At 32.7% G+C, this 24,493-nt stretch overlaps 1 protein-coding gene and 1 long non-coding RNA gene across 2 annotated transcripts in view; both read right to left on the bottom strand.

Moving 5' to 3' along the window:
- Positions 1-24,493, bottom strand: part of LOC139485827 (uncharacterized) — a 971,519-nt gene that overhangs the window by 9,624 nt on the left and 937,402 nt on the right. The window lies entirely within an intron of this gene.
- Positions 9,477-17,688, bottom strand: LOC139485796 (uncharacterized). Its single transcript, XM_071270447.1, has 6 exons — positions 17,229-17,688; positions 13,498-13,616; positions 12,045-12,099; positions 11,151-11,337; positions 10,581-10,689; positions 9,477-9,761 (listed from the first exon to the last, which is right to left on the bottom strand). The coding sequence occupies exons 1-6, from the start codon at positions 17,350-17,352 to the stop codon at positions 9,594-9,596; spliced, it is 762 nt and encodes a 253-aa protein (XP_071126548.1). The 5' UTR covers positions 17,353-17,688; the 3' UTR covers positions 9,477-9,593.

The raw sequence follows: 24,493 nt of genomic DNA, 5'->3' as shown, positions 1-24,493 counted from the left end.
GATGTCACAGACGATATTTTTATAGTTGTTGTCCGTTAATTAAAACCAGACAAAACACTGTACACCTGTAAACATGTTATTGAAAGAAAGTGTATAAAGATAGTTACTGATTTTTAATCACCAGATGTGCTTTATCTCTTCATCTAATTATTTGAGGTGTCATTTTAATCAGGGCCATATGATATTAATTAAGTGGTTGAAAGAAATAGAAAAGTAATACTTCTGATTAGAACATACTCACCCCTTCTCGTCCAATGAAAAGTCAGTTTTTCACCCTCTAATTTTCATAGTACATGTTTTTCCATGCACTATGAAATGCTATACATGAATGACTTTTCATTGTCAGTTAATTATGAAAGTGAACTCTTAATAACTGCACTAATGAAGTGTACAATCACCTGAGGCATTTTCCCTTGGAAAAGAGCCTACTGATTAAAGAGCAAAGATTAAAACAAATTATTTTGAATTTTGCAAATTTTCATTAATGTTCTAATGGTACACATATATAGAATAAACAAAAACAATGGGGGTAAGGATGTAAGTAACATAATATTTATTTATTATAAACCGGGCATTTGAGGGATTTTTTTTTCTTTCAAGAAAACAATTTCAGGCTGCTGATATATAAAGCAAAGGATTTTTTTGCGGAGAAACACACAATACATATAAAGTTATCAATAAAAAAGTAAGCATTTAACGTTGAATGGTCTGGATTTAAATGCTTATACAGAGTTTTATATTTATAAAAAAAAATCAAATTTCAAAAAGGGGATTAATATAACATTCTGTTGCTTTTTAAAATAAAAAAATCTCAAGATATATTAGTATTAAATTTTACCTGAAGCAAAAGAAAAACAATCTATCCGTTCGGTCCTCACAAACTATGTCAGTCCTATTTCATTCCATCCATTGAAATGATGATAACCTATGTTTTGGTTCATTATAAAATGTGAACTCTTTTTAAGGTTTGAATATTACAATGGGAAAGGCTAATTTTGTATGGTCACTCGAAAGTGTGAATATGTTCTAAATTGGTCAGACAATACTTGATCATGTTTTATGAAGATTTAAGCCCTCGGCTTCGCCTTGGGCTTAAATCTTCATAAAACATGACCAAGTATTGTCTAACCTATAATTAGAACATACTCACCCCTTCTCGTCCAATGAAAAGTCAGTTTTTCACCCTCTAATTTTCATAGTACATGTTTTTCCATGCACTATGAAATGCTATACATGAATGACTTTTCATTGTCAGTTAATTATGAAAGTGAACTCTTAATAACTGCACTAATGAAGTGTACAATCACCTGAGGCATTTTCCCTTGGAAAAGAGCCTACTGATTAAAGAGCAAAGATTAAAACAAATTATTTTGAATTTTGCAAATTTTCATTAATGTTCTAATGGTACACATATATAGAATAAACAAAAACAATGGGGGTAAGGATGTAAGTAACATAATATTTATTTATTATAAACCGGGCATTTGAGGGATTTTTTTTTCTTTCAAGAAAACAATTTCAGGCTGCTGATATATAAAGCAAAGGATTTTTTTGCGGAGAAACACACAATACATATAAAGTTATCAATAAAAAAGTAAGCATTTAACGTTGAATGGTCTGGATTTAAATGCTTATACAGAGTTTTATATTTATAAAAAAAAATCAAATTTCAAAAAGGGGATTAATATAACATTCTGTTGCTTTTTAAAATAAAAAAATCTCAAGATATATTAGTATTAAATTTTACCTGAAGCAAAAGAAAAACAATCTATCCGTTCGGTCCTCACAAACTATGTCAGTCCTATTTCATTCCATCCATTGAAATGATGATAACCTATGTTTTGGTTCATTATAAAATGTGAACTCTTTTTAAGGTTTGAATATTACAATGGGAAAGGCTAATTTTGTAAGGTCACTCGAAAGTGTGAATATGTTCTAAATTGGTCAGACAATACTTGATCATGTTTTATGAAGATTTAAGCCCTCGGCTTCGCCTTGGGCTTAAATCTTCATAAAACATGACCAAGTATTGTCTAACCTATAATTAGAACATACTCACCCCTTCTCGTCCAATGAAAAGTCAGTTTTTCACCCTCTAATTTTCATAGTACATGTTTTTCCATGCACTATGAAATGCTATACATGAATGACTTTTCATTGTCAGTTAATTATGAAAGTGAACTCTTAATAACTGCACTAATGAAGTGTACAATCACCTGAGGCATTTTCCCTTGGAAAAGAGCCTACTGATTAAAGAGCAAAGATTAAAACAAATTATTTTGAATTTTGCAAATTTTCATTAATGTTCTAATGGTACACATATATAGAATAAACAAAAACAATGGGGGTAAGGATGTAAGTAACATAATATTTATTTATTATAAACCGGGCATTTGAGGGATTTTTTTTTCTTTCAAGAAAACAATTTCAGGCTGCTGATATATAAAGCAAAGGATTTTTTTGCGGAGAAACACACAATACATATAAAGTTATCAATAAAAAAGTAAGCATTTAACGTTGAATGGTCTGGATTTAAATGCTTATACAGAGTTTTATATTTATAAAAAAAAATCAAATTTCAAAAAGGGGATTAATATAACATTCTGTTGCTTTTTAAAATAAAAAAATCTCAAGATATATTAGTATTAAATTTTACCTGAAGCAAAAGAAAAACAATCTATCCGTTCGGTCCTCACAAACTATGTCAGTCCTATTTCATTCCATCCATTGAAATGATGAAAACCTATGTTTTGGTTCATTATAAAATGTGAACTCTTTTTAAGGTTTGAATATTACAATGGGAAAGGCTAATTTTGTAAGGTCACTCGAAAGTGTGAATATGTTCTAAATTGGTCAGACAATACTTGATCATGTTTTATGAAGATTTAAGCCCTCGGCTTCGCCTTGGGCTTAAATCTTCATAAAACATGACCAAGTATTGTCTAACCTATAAATGTTTCACGATTGTCATGTTAATAAGATAAGTAATCCAAAAACTAGAAATAAGAAAATAAATATTTTATGTATTGATATCCAACATTTGAATCCAATTATCTTTACACGTGCATCTACTTATAGTACCGCCTACTGGATTGAGTGACATTTTATCTGATTAATATAAATAGGATATCTTGGAGAATTCTTACAGTTGTTATAAGCATGTATAAGCAGTAACTATTTTAAGAGGTAGAATATTCTTTAGAGAATTATCACAGACTTATTATCTAGGTGTTGAGTAAGCGTTTAGCAAAGCAAAATTGCGCGTCCGTTTTGGAGGGTATACCGTCCACTTTTAAGGGTGTGACGTAACGTCCACCTTGGAGGGTAGCCTGGTCCAATATTTAGGTATAGCGCCCGCGTCTAAGCCCAACTATAGCCTCTGCACCCACATACGACGTTCGTGTGAGTCATATCCTTAATTATGCATCCCCATGTCGAGTCCAACTCTGACGTCCGTGCTGCGGCCCAAGTATAGCGTTAGTTTACGCGCGCAGGTCTAACTATAACGTCTTGTGTCCCGATTTCAGGTCCAAATATGGAGTGGGTGTCCCGATGTCCGCGTGAAGGCCCAAATATAGTGTTCGCGTTCGCGCTCAGGTCCAACTAAAGCGCTCGCGTCCGCGCGAAGGCCCAAATATGGCGTCGGTCTGTGAGTCATACCCTTAGATTTCAGAGTCAACTACGGCGTCCACGCTAAGGCCCAAATATAGTGTCAGCGCATGCGCGCAGCGCGCGTCCCGTGTCCAAGGTTTAGGGCTCATACTCCTCATACTATACTACTGTTGTCCCTTACTTTGGCTTTGTGGAAGCGTCGACCATGTGCATTATACGCTGTCATCATTGCAGAAGTTGAAACACTATGTGTTTCCGTTGGTTCCCCCACCCTTTTGTGGGGAAATTTTGGTTGATTATATAGGAAATCACCAAAGCATGACTGGACCCCCTTAAGGTCAGTCAGTGCCACCCCTTATGAAAAGTTCTGGATCAACCACTGCTGCTGTCGTAAATGATGGTAGCGAGGGTTAACTATCGCTAATGCTTCACCAACTCTAGCTTCACACACGTTGATTCCTTTGCTTGATAAATGTAACTACTAGTTTTTGTTCCATGTACATGATGCATACGGTTTGAAATTCGATCATTTGTGTCGATCTGTTATTTTTTCCTTTTTGTATTTCAAAAGAAGATTGTCACTGACTGAGACCCCTTTTTTGTGTCGACATGTTTTGCTTTCACATATTGAAGATGTAAAATCATATTAAAGACATGATAATAGAATGTACATAATACAGAACCTCGGGGGAACTGATTCATGTTTGTTGAAATACTATTCACATAATTATTATATATTCTTTGCTACATTTTGTTTTCGGTAAAAGCAAATATAAGAAGTCTTTCATTCTTCGAAATATACATTTACCACACATACATGCATGCAAGTTATTTTCATATTTACTTTTATAAGATGATTGCTTATTTGAAATTCTGCGAATGAAATTGTGAATATCATAAGCTTGGGAAAAACAAGTTTGTATTAAACAGATTCAAAATTAGGAAACGCTGTACAATGTAGAAAAATACAAAATTGAAAACATATACTAGCACAGTGATCAGAATAATTTAACATCTACATCCATCCCTCCCCATCCCTTTCGAATCGCGAACCCTGCTCCTTGAGCATGTACAGAAACTGACATGGACAATATCTAATATTCTATTATTTTCTCTTCTTTTCTAACATGTTTGACACATTCAGCCACGATATGGTCCAATGCAACTTCGTCTACTCCGCATCGCCTAGTAATTCCATTTTCAGAACAAAAACGACTTACGGAAAGAAAAGACAAAGAAAAACAAAAGTCAGATAGATAGACAGATAGCAAGATATATACAATGAATGACAGATTGATAGATCGAAAGATAGATATAAACACGTAGCTACAAAGACAGCTATATACATTGTATATAGATAAAAAGAAAGAATGATTCTTTGTGATCATTATCGTACTTGTCAGTGTACCATTCTTGTTCGGAATTTGTTGATACCACACATAGTTCACACACACACACACACACACAAACACACCTTAAAAAGATCTTCAAGACATATTGCGCTTAAAACAAGACAAAAAAAACGGAAATAGTAAAACATTTAATAAAAAGGGACAACAATTTAAACATTTAAAACGTCTACATTGAAACAAATTACATTTCGTTCCCATTATTAGACATTTAAATAATGAACATTTTTCAAATTTGAATATTGCACAGTAAAATGAAAATTGAAAAATTGGAGCATTTTTTCATTTTTCAATATTAAACGTCAAATTGAAAAATGCTCCACGTTAGAGCATTTTTCATTTTTCAATATTTGAAGACAAATTGAAAAATGCTCCACGCTTGAGCATTTTTCATTTTTCAATATTGTAAGTCAAATTGAAAAATGCTCCACGTTAGATCATTTTCCATTTGTCAATATTGTAAACTAAATTGAAAAATGCTAAAGGTCAGTATTTTCAATATTTGCTTTTAAGAATGAGATTGAAATATGTTTTGTTTTCTAAAGCAAGCAAATACAAATGTTTTAATAATTTAAAACTTTTGACAAAATAAAATCCTTTTAACAGAAAGTTATTGTTATTTGTTTCAATATCTTCGTTAAATCAAAAATATAATTTCATGAAAATAACAAATTTCAAATCTCATAGAGAAAATGGTTTTTCGAAAGTGATTTCTATAGGTTTTTGTTACATTTTTCAAACCAACTACCTTTAAGATTTGCAGAGCAATTTGAAAATTTATTTTTCATTTTAAAATAAATAATAATCTTTATTTGTCATATAAGTAACATTATACTTGTGACATAAACAAAAGTAACAACAACAATAAAATAACTGAGTTGAACACACACATATCTATATATATACAAGTAAAACTAACTAAGAGTCCCCTGTCCTCAGCTCTAAAGACTGTTTTATAAAGGAACCTGTTTTTTTCACTTGGTTTATATTAGAAGGATTTAGTAGAATTACTAGTTTTTGTGTATCAATGAAAAATGTTTGGCGTAAATGTACACGGACGTGACTGGTTACGTGATTTTAGTTCTGTTACTTTATTCTTCAAGTCTTTGGATTATTTATTTTGATAATTCAAAAAATTGATAAGCTTATGAGAAAAAAGCGTAGAATAGACAGTTAAATGTTTTTGAAAGTAACTGATAAAAATACCGAACTCCAAGGAACATTCTAAACGAGTCCTTAGCAAATCAAAATCAAAACCTCAAACACATCAAACGAATGGATAACAACTGACTGTTTCATTAAGAGCCTATTTACAACACCTAGTCAAAAACAATTACCTTACTTTCCTTTCCTCTGAATTTAGAAGCATATACTTTTCCCGTAAACTAAGTTAATATCCATGGATGATCTCAAGTAAAGCTAATATCATGCTGTTACATTATCGTCATTATGATACATGCATGAAGACCAATAAATGCCATTATCTTTTTATTAGCTTTCACAATGATTTGTGAAATGTTAAAGTTGTCCATCCGAAACGGACAACATCACGACTCAGTTGACCGTTATTAAATATAATTTTCAATCAGATATGTTCAAATTGTTGTAACTCTGATTATTCCAATTCCACCCGTTTTCACGTGATTTGACAATTATTATAAGACTCATCATCAAGTAGTAAAAAGATAAGCAACCCGATGAGTGATAGATATGTAGTAGGATCTGCATTGGGTAACTCTTCCTCAGTTTTAAGTTTCAAGTTAAAAATTACGAAATCTGATAACAAAGATTCATTGCACTGTCATTTCAGTTCATTCACTTTGTAAGATTTCCAAATTATTAGAAATCGCAACACCTCACGTATGTGAAGAAAAAAAACCCACTTCGTTAGATTCAAGACACTGTATACTATATATATATATAGCTACATTTATATATGTTTTGCTAAAATGACTGATTTATTTTTTGATACGTTGACTAGATACAGATATATTTGATTGGACTATTCCCATGTGGTGCATTAGCTGTATTAAAATTTGTTTGAATTGTAAGGATGCTATACATTGCATCATTTTAAAAGAGTTTGATAAAGAAAAAGGCTCTTGTTAGGGATACGGAAACAAATGACAGGGTTGTCAATAAGATTTAAAGTAGGAGGCTAAATAATAAAAGTAGCAGGCAACACCGTCGGACGGCGTAGCCGTTCGGTGCGACGAGCTTGCTCGTTGCTGTTCACGGCGAGGGGTCTGGGGGCCGCTTAAGGCCCCCAGAATTTTTTTTTAAAATGGTGCAAAATCCTGCACTCTGGGGGGCTCCTGAACTCTAATTTTGTTCTTTGCAACCACCATTTTTTTAATGATGATAAGGTAAATGAGCAGCAAGATGGTCATATTTTCATATAATGTTGATCAAATAATATCATCAAGACTTTCAGCTAACAAGTTATTGAAGCTGTTTGCAAATTTTTGAGGAAAATGATGAAGGCATGACTCTGTAAGACATGGTGATCATGCAGGAAAAGATTTAAATTTGATTTTATTTGTTGAAAATATTTTTAATTTAACTGTAGACATGCAATTATTCAAATAGTTCTAACCCATAGAAAACATTTTTCAGTATTAATAATTTCAAATACTTATTTCAATAAATCAAATGATGAATTCAATGGACTGTTTAAGGCAAAAAAGATGCACTTTTGAAATTACAATAATCTAGAAATTAAAATCTTGGTATTCAAATCATTTCTTGTGAGTTATTAATTGAAGTGTTATAATTAAGAAAGGAAAAATGTGGTCATCATGGTCATGGGTCAAAATATTTAACCCTGTATCATAGGGAGAAAAAAACAGAGATCAAACATCTGACAGAAATTCCAGAACCTGGCCAAAGTACATCCTTGAATGCAAAATGCAAGACATTCATTCTTTATTATTATTACTTGGATCAGTTGAGTCAGAGCATGAGTGTGTGTGTTTTCTTTTTCATTTTTTTTTAATAGCATTCATTGTGTCATGTATGTTTGGGGATGTTAAGTAAGACCTATTGTGTGTGATAATAGTATATCCTCCTTTACACCGTATATCTCTTGGTGTCAGGAAGTGCTCCTAGTATTTATGATATATGAGGCTACACAATGACATGCAGACAACTAACACAATTTTTTTCTTTTATTTCAAAACTTAAAGAAAGGCCATGGGACAGGTATACATAAGATTTATTGTAAAAATAAACAGATAAAGAGTCTGCTTTTAAGAGGCTCTATCACTGACTTAAAAACAAGAAAATGAAAATAACATAATGAAAATAATGTGATGTCTGCTTTTACGAGACAGGACATTGCTCTTTTTTTTCATTTCTTGGTAGGGCGACGATCATGCACTGCATGAACATTACCAAGGAGGGTGTCTCAATTATAATTTGAATGCAAATGTCATAGAACACACCTTTTTTTCGCTTCGTTGTCGTTTGAAAAAAATCCGAAATCCTTTTCATTTTTCTGACTCTGCTTCACTTTTTCTTTAATGACTGGTTACAAAATCTCGTTATTACTATTAATGCATACTTTTCCTGGTTTCAGTACAAAATCTGATAGTACTTTGCAGCGAACTCAACAACCAGCATCTATTTTACCGGAAATCCAATTTTATTAACCAATCAGAAATGCCGTTATATATCTATCTAGAGTGTGCTAGATAGTGACCGACGATCTAAAACTAAAAGTACGATTTAAATTTTTTTGACATCAGAAAAACAACCGATGGATATTTGATTATAAACGACTATTTCAATCGGCAATCGGTTCTTAATGAATACGCTGAATGATGTATGACTTGCAAGCAAATACTGAATACCCAGGCTTTCAACAATCACACAACTGGTACGGAATTCACCAAAGTATACAAAGTAACTGTACGACCACTAAGGCAGCAACCATTTGATTTTCTGGGGGGGGGGGGGGCGGGGGGGCTATGGGTTTTTTTTCTGGACAAATTTTTTTCTTTCAATTTTAGCATTACATATAGTGGCAGCTGAGGGTGAAACAAACAATTTTTTTTTCTCAGAATCAAAAACAAATTATTTTTTTCTCCAAAAACTGGAAACAAACTTTTTTTCCAAAAAAAACCATAGCCCCCCCCCCCCCCCCCCCCCCCACCCCCTAAAATCAAATGGTTGCTGCCTAATGCTTTGCATCTTTAAATGTAAATAAGGGGATCAGTATGTTGGATAGATCACTACAATGAGAGGTTATATATTAGTATACACATTGTGTGTGTGTGTTATTAGTATGCGAGTCACTAGCCCTGGTATACATTTGTATTATAGTTCAACAATATTGAATACATTTATACGATTTATTGTGTATGGTTAAAAATTTAACAAAAGGTTCACTTGGGAATTAAAAAACAAAAGTTTTGTTTCTCTTGGACTTTTTTTAATCCAAACAATCACAACTAATTATGAAGAATACGTTTATTATCTCTCTTGATTGCTTAAAATAATATTCAAAATTAAACACAGATTTAATAGAAATGCTGAATGTGTCAGCGAAACAAAAGATTTGCTTTCCACAGCCTAAGCGAATCCACAGTGGATATGATTTCCTTCGTTTAGTGGTTCAACTCCACCGTATTCTCTGCACTTTGACAGAAAAAGGCTGTTCCTGCCGTTGTCGAGGTCCACTGCTTTGCCATTGTAATGACGACTGTGGCAGCTATGACAAGCACCTGCTATTTCATTGACCTAAAACCAAAATACGATGTACAATATTGTCAATACATATTTGGCTTTGCACATTTCGTTTTCTGTATTTTTCTAGTATGCATTTTTAAATCAGCTATAAATATAAAAAAGAAGATGTGGTATGATTGCTAATGAGACAACTCTCCACGAGAGACCACACAATATGCTTATTGAATGACATTTTTGCAGTGTTGATGTAACATTGATAAACATGTACATGTATTCAACCGTTTGTTGTGCAAGAGTTTTATTATTAACTTATATACAAAAACTTAAAAAATAATTCAAAAAATGATAGTAACTTGGAATAATTAAATGGTTGAGTCTTTCAGGAAGACGCGTGTCGACTATCGTCTTCAAATGTTTTTTTATGCTGTTCGAGAAAACTTAACTGGTTTTGATATACTGCTTTTATTAAATGGCATATCGCAATATGTAAAATTTTGAATTGATGTACATGAATAGCTGTAATCAAAAATAATTAATGAATACTGCTATCTTAAATATGTTTTTTTTTTTTATTATGTGCTATATTCACCAGACATTTGCTAAAAGTTAAATTTGTTAGCTTTAATTAGGCTTTTAAAATTGGTGACAAGCATAGATAGACGTACGCCACAATGTCGTTTAAAGCTCAAATTCATACAATAAGCTATCATACTGTGAAATTTATAAAGGATGAAAGTTTGTTTTTTTTCAAATGATCCTTATATGGAAAAGATTCAGTGCGAATTTTTCATATTTCTGTAAACGACAAAAAATATATTTGTTTCTATGTTATCTCGAAGCAGAGAAGTTATGGATGTATTTTCTACTTACATGTATGTAGCCTGATGATCCTATGTCATGGATGTATTGAAGAAGTTTACGGCTAAGACACACGTGGCCTCCGGGAGCCCCTGGGTTTCTACATTCACCACACGTGTAACTGTAAATAAACGATGTTAAGTAGGACGAATAAATAAGTGTTTTTTTCTTCTTTCATTATTGAATTATTTACTTATTTACTTATACTGATTATTCACTGATTAATTATTTATAAACGCGTCCTCTTTTCCTAAATTAGATGCATCATCAAAATGTATACTTACCACGAGCAACATGACATGTGACACATGTAGGGCAAGATCTGATTACCTTCAGAATCAACTGTTTGTGTTGTTTTTCTTAAGTTTTCTATAAAGTGTTTTGATTTTTCCTAGTCTTTGTTTTATGAATGACATTGACGGTTTATCTTTGACGTGTGCGTTCATGATTTCACCTCCGGAAATTTCATCTCTTTTTCTGAAACGATGTTACAAGTTTTACCGGTATTTGATAGCAACGGAAGTGAAGTTTCTATATGATCGCTATTGCACTATTAAATGTGAACTAGTTCTCCTTACTTACTGGGATCGGGATGCAGCATGTCCATGACATGCGTCGTTGATGTTGTTGTAAGCGTATGCGTTGTCATGTTCTCCGGAAGGGTGTTTGTTCCAAAGATGGATCTTACCAGCATTGTGGAGGGCCAATATTTTACAAGCATAATCCTTTGCTACTGCATCGCTGCACGTCGTCCCAGTTGAATGTGTGGCTTTAAAATAGTAACAAAAGTACTGGTTACATAATTAACAAATGATAATAACAAACCTATACATGTGAAATGCATTTTTCTTTGAAGAATTATCTCAATGCCATACCCTACATAATAATGTTAAATAGTTATGGGCACATACTTCTACACGAGAGATTACTGTGATATATATTAACTAGTAGTGTTTTTTTTTTAATTTCCTTTGTTGTTTTTTTTGGCTTTCAATGTCTCAATGCGTTTAATTGTGACCTTTTAAAAACAACTGGTATATTGTTATTATCTAAATAGTGGTGTTTAAAAATCTACAAAGTAAACAAAATATTCTTTATAACTCAAATTCAACCTTAAATATACGTCATGTTTTACAAAATATGTGAGGAAAATGTAGCCGATAAATCAGAGTAAGTTCTACATTACATTTTCAAATAGTCTTAATCTAGCCTCATGTCTACACTTGAGATAAGTCATTTACTTAGTCTGATGCAGTTGTTAGTTGCTTAAGACTGTACATGCATGTAACATTTGTACCTATCGATGTGTTTTGGTGTTATATGTAAGGCTGAGGTGCTCTCATAATGTCATTGACATTGACAATACATGTAGATCTATGTTCATTCAGGAACATGTGCCCATGTCATTTGGTCATTCTCAACCATACCAGACCTTCTTATTTCTATAGATGTAAAAATGTATTTTGTTATACATACTTGTACAGTGACCTGATGTTGCTGTGTTAAGGTAGTTACCAGCAACCCATAAATTCTGAAAATATAAAAAAATATCTTTAAAGGGAACTAACTATCTTAAGGTTGTACATAACACTATAAGGAGATTACTCTTTAAAATTCAGCTCAACGTTTAAAGTCACGTTCCATTTTTAAGGAAACATTAAGCTCCTCAATGATCAAAATAAGTGTACTATTTATCTCCTTATGTACCTCCTATACATTTCTAGGACTATGATTGGTTAAAAGCGTCCGCGTGGAGACTGTGTATATTATATTAGGTTAGTAGGGAGGCGGGGCTTATTTCATATTCGGTTAGTAGTGGTTTTACGTCCCTTTATAAAAACAAAACGATACTGAGAAAAAATGTTAAAGGTTTCAACAGACGAAGAAATTGATGAGTAAGATTGAAATAAATTCGTAAAACACATTGAAACCTATATAGCTAGCAAGTTGTTACTGTTGGCATCTGTTTTTGTAGGATCAATGGAAGTAGTTTCTTATTGCTACCAGTATTGAAAACTTGCTCATTTTGATAGGTCACTACATGTAGTATAAATTTCACACGTTAAGATAGTCGGTAAGATAAATTTGTTACATAGTGCTAGTGCTAGTGACGTAATACGGTATATATGGGGTCAGTAAATTCCATATGGGGTGAGAGCGAAGCTCGAATCCCCATATGGAATTTACTGGCCCCATATATATACCGCATTAAGTCACAAGCATACTGTGTAACTAATATTGTGTATATATCTTATGAAATTTGTCCCATGAAGTGTGTGTTTAAAAATTTTTGTTCATGGCTCAAAATAAATATTTTGTCAAAATTTTATGAAAATTAAACGAGCTATATATTAGCTTAGTCAATAGGTTTGGCACCAACTCAATGCTGCTGTTTACATTTCTATCTGCATTAATTCAGATGCGGATTGTTGGTGGCAGGGTCCTGGGGAGCAATAATGTAGATTCATATAGACATTCGATAAGTAGTTCTCCAAATGTTGGCTTGTCAAGGCTCACAATTTTTATCAAAACCTTGGATCCGCGCACTTGCGCTGAAAACAATTGAAAAATAGTTGTTCATTTATACCCCTACGTGTTAACCCCTTTGCAAATTTATGTGAACTCATTTTTGGCGGATATTCCTTATTCTGGATTCAAAATTATTTCAGAATATATATGTTTTTTATATAGCGTTTCAGACTATTAAGTTATTCCTGTTATTGAAAATTATGTCTGTTTCGGTTTGCTTCCAGTTGTACTTCTACTTTGTCACAACGTTACTTCAATACGCATTGACATGTAAGACGGCAGAAATGTTTACCTCTTGAAATCGGTCGGGATGGGCTAATTTGGTTTTCTTCAAAGCCCTTAACATGTACATTACTTTTTTTGGCGTGGTAATGAATTGTAACGTTTACAAGTAACTAACCTCGCCATGGACATTCTGCAGCTGATAAAATGTATAACCGTTTAAAGTATGGATTCCACCGTGAAATTTGTAACAATCACCAGTATTAAGAGAGGCATGCACGGCTGTATGAGTTCCAGCTGAAAGGTACACATGTAAAGTAAATGAAAAATACTTGATACATGATATTAAGTGTTGTCTAGTGATGTCTTTAAGAAAGAGATATTTATAACATTATCAGTTCAAAAAAGCTTCAAGAATGATATGAGGTTGTGAGATGTGATGTTTCCTCACTAGATCATTTTGTTTAGAGAAATCAAAAATTGTTGCAATATCATACATGCATATATAAAAACAATAACAGTTTCAGAAATAAGATACTATTGGACATAAGTGAGTATTTGAAAATAAAAAGACACATAGATAACTTGATCAAGATATATAGTTCAGTCAATCTAGCATAAATTAGATCCTTACCTTGAAGTAATTGCAACAGAAGGTTTTTAAGTTTTTTAATCTTCAGCATTATATCCCAAATATACACAGAAAATAGCCCCATAAAATCTAACTTGAGGAAAACAAAAAAATCACATGATTTGAATATTCCTATGGAGATTTGTATTGAGAAGGCAAAAAAAGGCAGAAATTTCAATAAAAATTATTACAAAATTATAACTAAATTACTGCTTCTATTCAACAGGAATGTATTGATTCTTGATACTGAAGTCAACTTAAGAGTATGACAAACAACTCTTAAGGTTTTTTTCATATCTTATATCGAGCTACAACCTAGGTTTCATAATGCATTAGTTAACCATTTATTAAATTTTTCAGCATGTGAAGGTAAAGCATCTAAAATTGACAAAAACTAGATAATCATATATTCCTCTAATTTTGTGGTATTAAGTTTCGTTACATAAGGTAGATGCTGAACAAATATAATTTACAGATATAAACAATACCAAATATTCAAATTATGTTTTCAAAATGATCACAAAGCCATCAATTTGCAATTTCTTTGATAAAAAAATGTGCCCCAAAAAAATAATAACCCATATAACACTTCGGTTTTGTCCATTTTATGAGCAGAACATTATATAATATAGTCAAATACGAGCTTAAAACCCCATCAAAGTTTCTTACTTTACATGAATTTTAAGAAAATCAACCCAAAACATTTTTGCAGAGTTATCTCCCTTGTCAATGTTAATTTCCATAAGAAATTAAAAATGAAAAATTTGAGTTTTTCTCAAGTCAGATTTTATGGGACTTTTTTTCTGCGTTTATTTGGGGCTTAATGCTATAGGTTAGCCGTATATGGCACAACTTTTTGGAATTTTGGATCCTCAATGCTCTTCAACTTTTTTCTTGTTTGGCTTTATAAATATTTTGATACTGAGCGTCACTGATGAGTCTTATGTAGACGACACGCGCGTCTGACGTACTAAATCATAATCCTTGTACCTTTGATAACTATTTAGAACTAAAACATTTTCTGTTGCAATTAGTTTGAGGTTCAAACTTGATTTGACTGGACTAATATGCAACAGCTAAGTAGCGGTTCAAAAATATGTATATATAATCTATATCCATAGTTCGTTTTCTAACTGAACAAAAAGATTAGAGTTGTCTTTCTTTTCCTACATAATTCAAAATCCTATTATGGTGAGTCGATCACTATCTACATGCATGAACTAAAAAATATCATGAATATGGCAAACGTCGAACTCTCCTAAACACACCGTATTTAATTTATTAGTTGACTTTCCACCCACAGGGTTTGTTACAATTTGCCGGATTCACTATCAATACGAACCCCGAAAAAATCCTTCGTCCTTCGAAGCTGTCCGATTTTTTACATCCACTAAACATAGCAGAGAAAACAATTACTCTTTGAAATATTATAGAATAAACAGCTGCGCCATGAGCGCATGATACGCCCATCGTCTTGTGTGTAAGTGTTATGCAGTAATCATAAATAGTTTCTGAGATACAGCGTGACATGTGAAAACTCCCCCTTTTTTTTTTAACAAAAAACTCAATAACTCTAAAATAAAATTTTGAATCAAAACTAAAAAGCACTCAGATCTTTAGATTGAAATAGCTAAGAAGTGTGTTAAGTTTTAAGCAATAATCATATATTGTTTCTGAGATACTGCGCGACATGTAAAAAACCCCTCCCCTTTTTTACAAAATACTTAATAACTCAAAAATCAAATTTTGAATCATCTCCAAAAAGTATACAGATCTTCAGATTAATATAACTAAGAAGTGGGTTAAGTTTTAAGCAATTATCATAAATGGTTTTTCAGATAAGATGTGACATGTGAAGAAAAAAACACACCCCTGTTTTAGTTACAAAGTCCTGTAACACAAACAGTTTAAATCTTATTTTCACCAGAAAGTATACAGATCATTTGACCATCATAATGACATTTGGATAAGTCGTTCTCAAGTTACGGTGCGACATGTTTACGCCGGACAGACGGACGCCGGACATTTGTAAACCATAATTATACGTCTCGTCGCAAATTTGACGGGCGTATAAAAAAGGGGTACGACATTGAAAACCATGTTGGCACTAGAATGTGATTGATTGATTGATTGATTGTTGGTTGTTTAGCGTCCAGTGGAAATTATGTCATGCAGATTCAAGACGATAATACATTTACAATACGATTGGTAGGTCCTGTAAAAGAGGTAGTTCTGGTTGAGGTTAGGGGAAATGACGATATTTAATATTTGCTCGGGACAGACTTTTTGCCTTGCAACAGGTCACCCAAAAGATTGACGCAAGAGTTCTCAGCGAACAGAGAAAATAATTCTCATAGTTTCGTATTCCGTCATCTACCACATTCAAAAAAAAAATTAAGCGAAGGCGTAAGATACCAAAGCCATTATGTCCATCACTCATATGATTTCTGGTAAAAAGGTCTATAAAATAATAATAAGGAAAATCCGAACATTTTACCAATATTGAATTTTTGATGTAATTCTTAAACTATTTTTTTTCTAATCTCCGTTAAACTTGTCATTTTGATATTTTTAGATTTACATCAAAGAAGTAGGTCCAGTAAGACCCCCTTTTGGCCCCAAAATATAGCAATTTTACAAAATTGTTAAAATGTAAACTTTTAGATATTTATTGGAAAGTAGAATGCTTCTGCTACATAAATATGGGCTGTTTTTGACAATACAATACACATATATCGGGTACTAGCATCATTAAGTCATGCTAAATTACTGAAATCTTCACAATTTTAGCAATTAAGTTAAACTTTTATTAGACGGTTTCCGTCTAAAATGAAAGTGGTCGCATTTGTGTTCAGTCTTAATATTGAAATGTAAGTTGTATTTGATGATAATACATAACATATGTAAAGGTTGAGGATGAACACGGATGTGGCCACTTTCATTTTTGACAAAAAACATCTGAAAAGTGAGATATTTGATAGATTTTTCATATTTAAGCTTGAATCGGAGCGTTTTTAATGACTAAATCAGTTAAAATCTTTCACAGAAACCAATTGAATCAACTGAAATAGACACTTAAGTGTTTAACAAGTCTATTGTCAGATGAACCTGAAATATGGGGCCAAAATCGACCCTTACTGGACCTACTCCTTTTTGTCCGAAAGCAGGGTCTAAATGCTATAGTCAATACAAAAATTAAAAAAAAAAAATCTTTAAAAACTACATCTTGCTTAAACACATGAATTAAGATCAAAACAAATATTGGATTTAAGACTTACCTGACGTATGCGCGTTGACATGGGTACCAGAGACACACAGGCATGTACCAGAGGTGGGTTTAGTTCCCGTTATATTAGCAGCCACAATGCCGACAAAAACAAATACAAAAGCGAACGACAACATTGTTCCAGATATTCGTCCAAGGCTTTCTTCTTGAATATGTCTTGAACAGGCTTCTAAAAGTCACGCAACTGTTTATCTGTCAAGATAAACCGATTTATATCATGTAACTACATGTAAGTATAATCATGACTCTATATACTTCTATTTTTAGAAAATCTGTGAATGACAAGACAATGTGGTTTTATATGACTGAGATATTTAAGAACAAAATTTCTTTAGACTTGAACAAAAAAGATCATATGCGAATCCTCGTATGCTGATCTTCCTCGCTTCAATTAGGTAGTTTTCCCCAATGAAAAAAAAGCCAACAAAAAAGAGGAAGTCAATTTGTATGCAGGAAGAAAAAGTAGGAAATTTTACGTTCTTAATATGTTTAATATTATTATGTTCCTCATATGAACTTTAACAAAGCACTTTTAGAGGGTCTGGCTAAGGGGCCCACCAATTAGATTATGTATTCTGATTTTTAAAACAATTTTTCTCTATCTTTTATACATTATTCTCTATTCTTTAAATTTAAGTACCTAATTATTCTCTATCCTTTTTTTTTTTGCCTACTTTTCCATCCCTTTTGTAGTGTATAGCCCATTAATCTTTATTCTGCTAACCCCATTTTGGACCCTTATTATTCCGTACGGTATAAATTATATTAAACACATAGACCTTTCATGTTATCAAAACCAAAGGTCTGCTAGTGAAAACTGGCTTCTTAGAAAGTCAAGATGTGGTCGGTATATTTTAATAGTTTATGCGTCAATTGATGTGTACGAAATTGTGTTTTTCCTTTTAATATACATTTTTATTTTATCTAATACTGTTAGCCATTAAATTTTATTCCAGTTTTTTGCTGTCCTAGATACAAATGTATGCAGTCAATATTTGCCATTGAGTTCGGTTTTTAGCAATCAAGAAACATACAAGATGAAACTGTGTGCAGATTTGGTATATAGAACAATTGTAGATTAAGTACTTTGTTCACTTTGTAGATGTACATGTAGTTTATTGTGTTAAGAGTCAGTGAAGGGATCAAGTATGATTGCATATGAAACAACTATGAACCATAAGTTATCAAATAGTATATGAGTATGTAAGCATTTATAGGGCACCGTACAGTTGTGGCGGAATTTATTTCCATAGTAATAATGTATCAAGATCTTTTGTGACATAAAAAAGTTCTATCATTAATATGTTTATCCATTGCAGTAAGGGGACATCGGTGGCCGAGTGGTCTTAGCAGTTATTACTCTAAACACTAGACAGTCAACACGTGCACTGAGGTTGTGACTCGTGCGGGTGCACTCGACTCCAATCTAAATTGACTAGGATTGTCACCCCACCAATAAAAACTGGCCGCAACGAAATCGCCCAAAAGCGGTGCTTGAAGTGAGGTTAAAACACAGAAAATCATAAAAATGTCATATCCACTGGTTTACTTTTAATTTATCAAAAATATTCTGATTTGGAGGATAATAGTGTCTATTGGAAATATTCCTAGATTATTCCTTATATAAGAGAGGTAAATAATACTGTTATAATAATAATATCACAGAGATTCAATGAATAATTTAATGTAGTGTTATAAAGTTTCTCGAATTATAAAATGTGAAAATAATTCTTAAAATACATATTACGTAACAGAAGTTACAGGAAAGTCATGTAAGAGAAATTATTGAAATAATCTGTAAGAAACGGATATTCATGACCTAATTATTATTTAAAACAACCTACAACTCTGTGTGGAATATTAATTATACAAAACACTGTGGCGGATCCCGACATTTTCGTAAAGGAGGTGGGGGGGGGGGGGGGGGAGGCACTGACTGCCTAAGAGGGGACCCGCTCCAGTTATACTTCAGTGATTCCCTATATAAAAACAATCACATTTGTCCACCAAAAGGGGGGCCGGGTCCCCTGAAAAAAAACTCTAAAATCGCCTCTGAAAAAAATTAATAATAGTAACACGTACGGCCTTCAATAAGCAAACTTCAATTTGTATAATATCTCGGTATATTCTATAAACCATGAACATAGATATATACATAGAAGACATTTATGTACAATATTTTCAAAAAAACCCAGAACAAACAAGACAATTGATAAGACAATATATGAATATTCAACAACAACAACAATTTTTATTTGTCAATCAAGACAAATATATGATAGAAAACTTTAGAGTTCAATGCATTTCCGTTAAATACTTTGGTTTTAATTAACATTTATCCGTGCGCTTCTGCACTTCGTCAGTTCCGATCCCATGATGAGCTACCATATTGTACGAATAATTCGGCAAGTTAAGTTCAGTTATTAATTAAATCAATTATAGATGGTTCTCTTTACAGAAGATCGAGAGTTGAAAATGTTTAAATACTAAATTCTAAATCAACAAGAGCTAGTGTAAACGCTAATGCTATTAGAGCATTTCCTAAGAACTCGGCAAACCAAATCATCACATTACACTCTGTTAAATGACAGTTGTTCACAAGTCAAAATAAACAATCTACTGCTAAATTTCCAAACAGTTTCCATATATTTCGTACAAAACACAACGGACATATGAGCAAGCCCAATGACATTTCCTTTCACTATTTATTACAATTCACAAAGCGATGACAAAAGTATTGAAAATTTTACAAAATATCCGAAGTATACATGCAAGTAGTATATGAATATATTGTGAATAAATTATATCTTTTCTGAGCTGCAAGCAGTGTCCAAAGGTTAACATGTTAACATATTAAGCTCTTATTGGGAAAAAAAGCTATTAAAATCCTCTATTTCTCTAGAACCAGCAATGGCGTGGCAGTTATATTTTGCGTTAAGCTTCACTTACAGTGTCATTATTTTTACTTTTTCCTTTGATGTTGTAAGATATTAATTTGTTGAAGCAAAAGCCATCAATTACTTATCAATTATGGACTTCTGACGAGGCCAATTCGTTGTTATATGGACTTGTTCGAAGCTATATCGACAAGGCACGTAGCCCGAAGTTTATATTTTGATTTATCAGGTCCATATAACAACGTTTTGTCGAGATAATCTTTTTTTAGTCCTTAATTTTAAAATTACATGTTATATCTGTAAGAATAAATAATAAGCATATTAAGACGTCTGTGACGTTCTCTAACTGGCATATATGAGGTATTGTATGAAGAAGGCCGTTAAATCGTCTTTGATGCTGAATACGAAATAAATATGAAAGTTTTACGACTGATACAATTGTTATATCGGCTTTTATACCTTACCACAAAATTATTTTCATTTACCTGTCTAAATTATTGTATATGGCGGCTTTTTGTTCAAGGTTATTGTTTTTTTTTTTTTTATATTGTTTAACATCTTACAGCGGTATACTACTGCTGCCTTTATTTATTCACCCCTTATTTTATTGATTTTGTATTTACATTGTATTATAGATCAAATTTATTAGTTCAGTGTATGTTCACTAGTGTTAATATGTCTTTTGATTGAGTTCAGCCATTTCAATTGATATTTTATAGTGTGTCTTTCTATGTTGTGATGTTACACTATTGTTTCAGATAAGAGTGAAGGTTGGTTCCTTAAAACGTATTAACCCGCTGCATTTTTTGGACCTGTCCTAAGTTGGGAATCTGATGTTCAGTAGTTATCGCTTGTTGATGTGGTTCATAAGTGTTTCTGGTTTCTTGTTTTTATGTAGATTAGACCGTTGGTTTTCCCGTTTGAATGGTTTTACAAAATTGACTCTAGTCATTTTTGGGGCCCTTTATAGCTTGCTGTTCGGTGTGAGCCAAGGCTACGTTTGAAGACTGTACTTTGAACTACAATGGTCTACTTTTACAAATTGTGACATGGATGGAGAGGTGTCTCATTGGCACTTATACCACATCTTCTTATATCTATTGAAAAGAACTGAAATTTAGAAACCAATGCGTGCATTTATTTTTGCGATTGAACTATCCAACATTTGCGGTTAATACTTTTATTGTGATTTCAGTAAATGTTATATGAAATAGTTACTGATAAAATCAAAATACGAGTTTTTACTAATGCGACGAACATCTTGTTGCATTATTCCAATTAAAAAAATAATTTGTAAATTTGCAGTACTTTATCAGTATTTTCGTCCTGAACTTCGAGCATTCATCTTAATATTTGGTTTGCTTGTCCTTCGGTACTGTCAATTGATGTTAGAGTACTTTTTGGAGAAATTGAATACCAGTATATTGCGGTTAATTTCTTCTGTTTATGTGTATGTGTAACTGCGTTTTTTTTTTTTTTGGTTTTGTTTTTAAATGAAACCCTTGAACAAGATATTTTCACCTTCCGCAAATAATTTGCGTCTGTCCTAAGTCAGAAATTGGTGGTCATTGACATGTGATTGTCTCTTTATATGTTGTTGTTACTCGACATTTTTGAAGATAAATTGTTGTGTTTGCCAATTTATCCACTTGTATATTTTCCTAGAGATATTTAAAGGCTCGTCATATGATAAATGGCTTCCAACTTTATTGGAGATCAAGTGTGAACTCCAGATGTCTAGTTTCGTAGGGGATGCATGTTGTCTTTCTGACATTACTGCATATTCCTTCTCCTTTATTTTCATTTTAAGATAAAAATGAAATAGACACAATGTGTTTACGTGTCAAAATATTTCTGGAAGAACAAGAAGGGGTTATTTTTTGGACTGTCGCCTGAAGGAGGTGTCGGAAAATAGACAGTTTGACAAATGGGGAAGTCGGACTTGTGGACTGTCGGAATATAGCTACGCACCCTTCTCAGCTCACAAAATCAGCACATTAACAATAAAAAAGAAGATGTGGTTTGATTGCCAATGAGACAACTCTCTACAAGAGACTAAATGACACAGAAATTAACAACTATAGTTCACCGTACGGCCTTCAACAATGAGCAAAGCCCATACCGCAGAGTCAGCTGTAAAAAGACCCCAAAATTGATCCTTATTGCCCAAACTACTTTACACAGATGTAGATTTATCGAGTCTCTGTTTAGGGGTGTGTGTCTGTTATCATGTAATAACTCATTGGTGTCCGTTGGTAGTCATTAAACCATTTCCTTTAGTTATAAAATTATCACACCAATGAAATAACGCAAACAATTATTCATTAGAAATAACACATTATGATAAAATAATCAGCCTCAAAATGCCCTTGTTATCATGTATTCATGCAATCAAAAACCCTAACATAGTGCCATATCATTATAAACATACAGCAAAGATTCCATCTTGAACTTGCATCGCGGTGAGACCGTTGAAAGCATCACTGACTTTGAGATGAAGAACAGCAATAAATCTAATGTTCCGTTGCTTTGGGCTTTGTCAATGTAGAAATTTTGAGTCATGCATTTATTTACCATATTCATTGTTTCTGATTACCCAAACAATTATTGACGACAGACCTACACATTATTACTATAATAAATCAAAATATTTTCATCAGTATAGACATTTGGGAAACATGTGTGCAAAATATAAAAGTTGAGGGTAGTTTTTTTAATGATTTTCTTCACATAATGAATTAAACAGTTCTACATTGTGTACGTGTTTCTGGTACAAGTTAACTAGGCTATGAATAAAAAGAGTCAATTAGGATCAACATAAATAATTTAAAAAAAAAAAGTTTTGATATGCAAACAAACATGTACCTATCAAGACTTCAATTTGGTAATTAAATGATGTCCATTACCCAAATATCATTGATAAGAAACCGTTAAATTCTGTTCTAAATGAGGGATAATTTTCGTAGCTCTTTGTTACTAACAAAAATTTTCCGCATGACCAAGACTATCTTGTAAAACAAACCATCTGCCAGGTCTTTCAACATTAAGTCTGACGCTGTACAAAAGCATAAAAACAATTTTAATTTGGCCTGGACTATTTCTTTGATGTATATTCTCAAGTACTGCATGACATCACTATCAGCAAAAGAAAGGTTTTCAAGAAAAATAAGGCTTCACAAAACGTTCTTAACAGTCGGTTGTTACGTATTGTAAAGCTGTTGTTATTTCGTTGGATTGATCAAGGTGCACAAGTCCGAACAATGTACTTTGGTTGCTGAACTAGTTCTTGATGTGGAATTTCCTTTATGATTAATAGGTTGAAATTGTCAGGTTTTCCCACTTTTTACAAGAGTGGCTATCAAGAAAATCTGCAAGGTTTATTTTGTCGATCTCTGCAAAGTTTTCCAAAGCACATAACAAAGCTGCATTTTCACATGGAGTCCGGTACTTAAAAGATATCCATTATATCCCGTTTTACCTAACCAAACATTGCTTCTTCCAATATAACTCAGTCTAGTGCAATTGAACCATAAAAGTTGTGTGCACAAGTTTAAAAAAGTTGTGCGCACAAGATTTAAAATTGTGCGCACAAGATTTAAAATTGTGCGCACAAGTTTAAAAGTTGTGCGCTCAAGATTTAAAGTTGTGTGCACAAGTTTAAAAGTTGTGCGCACAAGATTAAAAGTTGTGCGCACAAGATTAAAAGTTGTGCGCACAAGATTTAAAGTCGCGCGCACAAATATTCTTAATTTTATCTTTGGCACTTAAAGGTCAAACCCAAAACAATTAAATTTTGTTGTTTTGAGGGTATTCATGTTTAAGAGCCAATACTGCAGGACTTGGAGTCTCCGTTACATGTAGACTGTTGTTGCCAGCTAAGAGCACAATGTCAACTTTGGGATTCTTACTATGTGAGCTAGTATAATGCAATTTCAAAGTGCGGGTATAATGCAAACCAGTTTACTGAATTTTTTGTAATTTTTACCATTGGACATTAATCAATTATACATCAGTTACATGTACAAATTTATGATTAATTTTACTGACAAAACAGAAAATCATATACAAAGGGCACTACAGAAATGTCTAAAGAAAATTAGGCAATACCTATGAAAAAAAAGAAGAAAAAACGACAAGAAGATAAATAAAAGTTTACTTAATACTACATAGAAACATTTGAACGTAACCGTGCAAAAAAAAAAAAACCTCGATATGCAACATACAGTAGAAGTATCAGACGTCCATCAAAATTACATTTTTTGCTAAAGTGGGTTATCATCGTTTTAACTGGGCGGGAAAGTTAGGTACATAACCACGTCCGTTTGAAATGGGGGTGTTAAAATGCAAGACCGATGCCTTG

The sequence above is a fragment of the Mytilus edulis genome, chromosome 1 (genome assembly GCF_963676685.1).
Source record: "Mytilus edulis chromosome 1, xbMytEdul2.2, whole genome shotgun sequence".
Classification (NCBI taxonomy): Eukaryota; Metazoa; Mollusca; class Bivalvia; order Mytilida; family Mytilidae; genus Mytilus; species Mytilus edulis.
The sequence above is the reverse complement of the archived record's forward strand: the minus strand, read 5'-3'. Positions and strand labels throughout refer to the sequence as shown.

Excerpts from the sequence above, each read along its gene's own strand:
- LOC139485796 (XM_071270447.1), bottom strand. The coding sequence starts at position 17,352 with ATGTTGTCGTTCGCTTTTGTATTTGTTTTTGTCGGCATTGTGGCTGCT. Across the intron at positions 12,100-13,497 it reads TGCAGAATGTCCATGGCGAG|AATTTATGGGTTGCTGGTAA; the intron begins GTTAGTTACTTG and ends TTATATTTTCAG. Across the intron at positions 9,762-10,580 it reads GATCATCAGGCTACATACAT|GTCAATGAAATAGCAGGTGC; the intron begins GTAAGTAGAAAA and ends TTTTGGTTTTAG.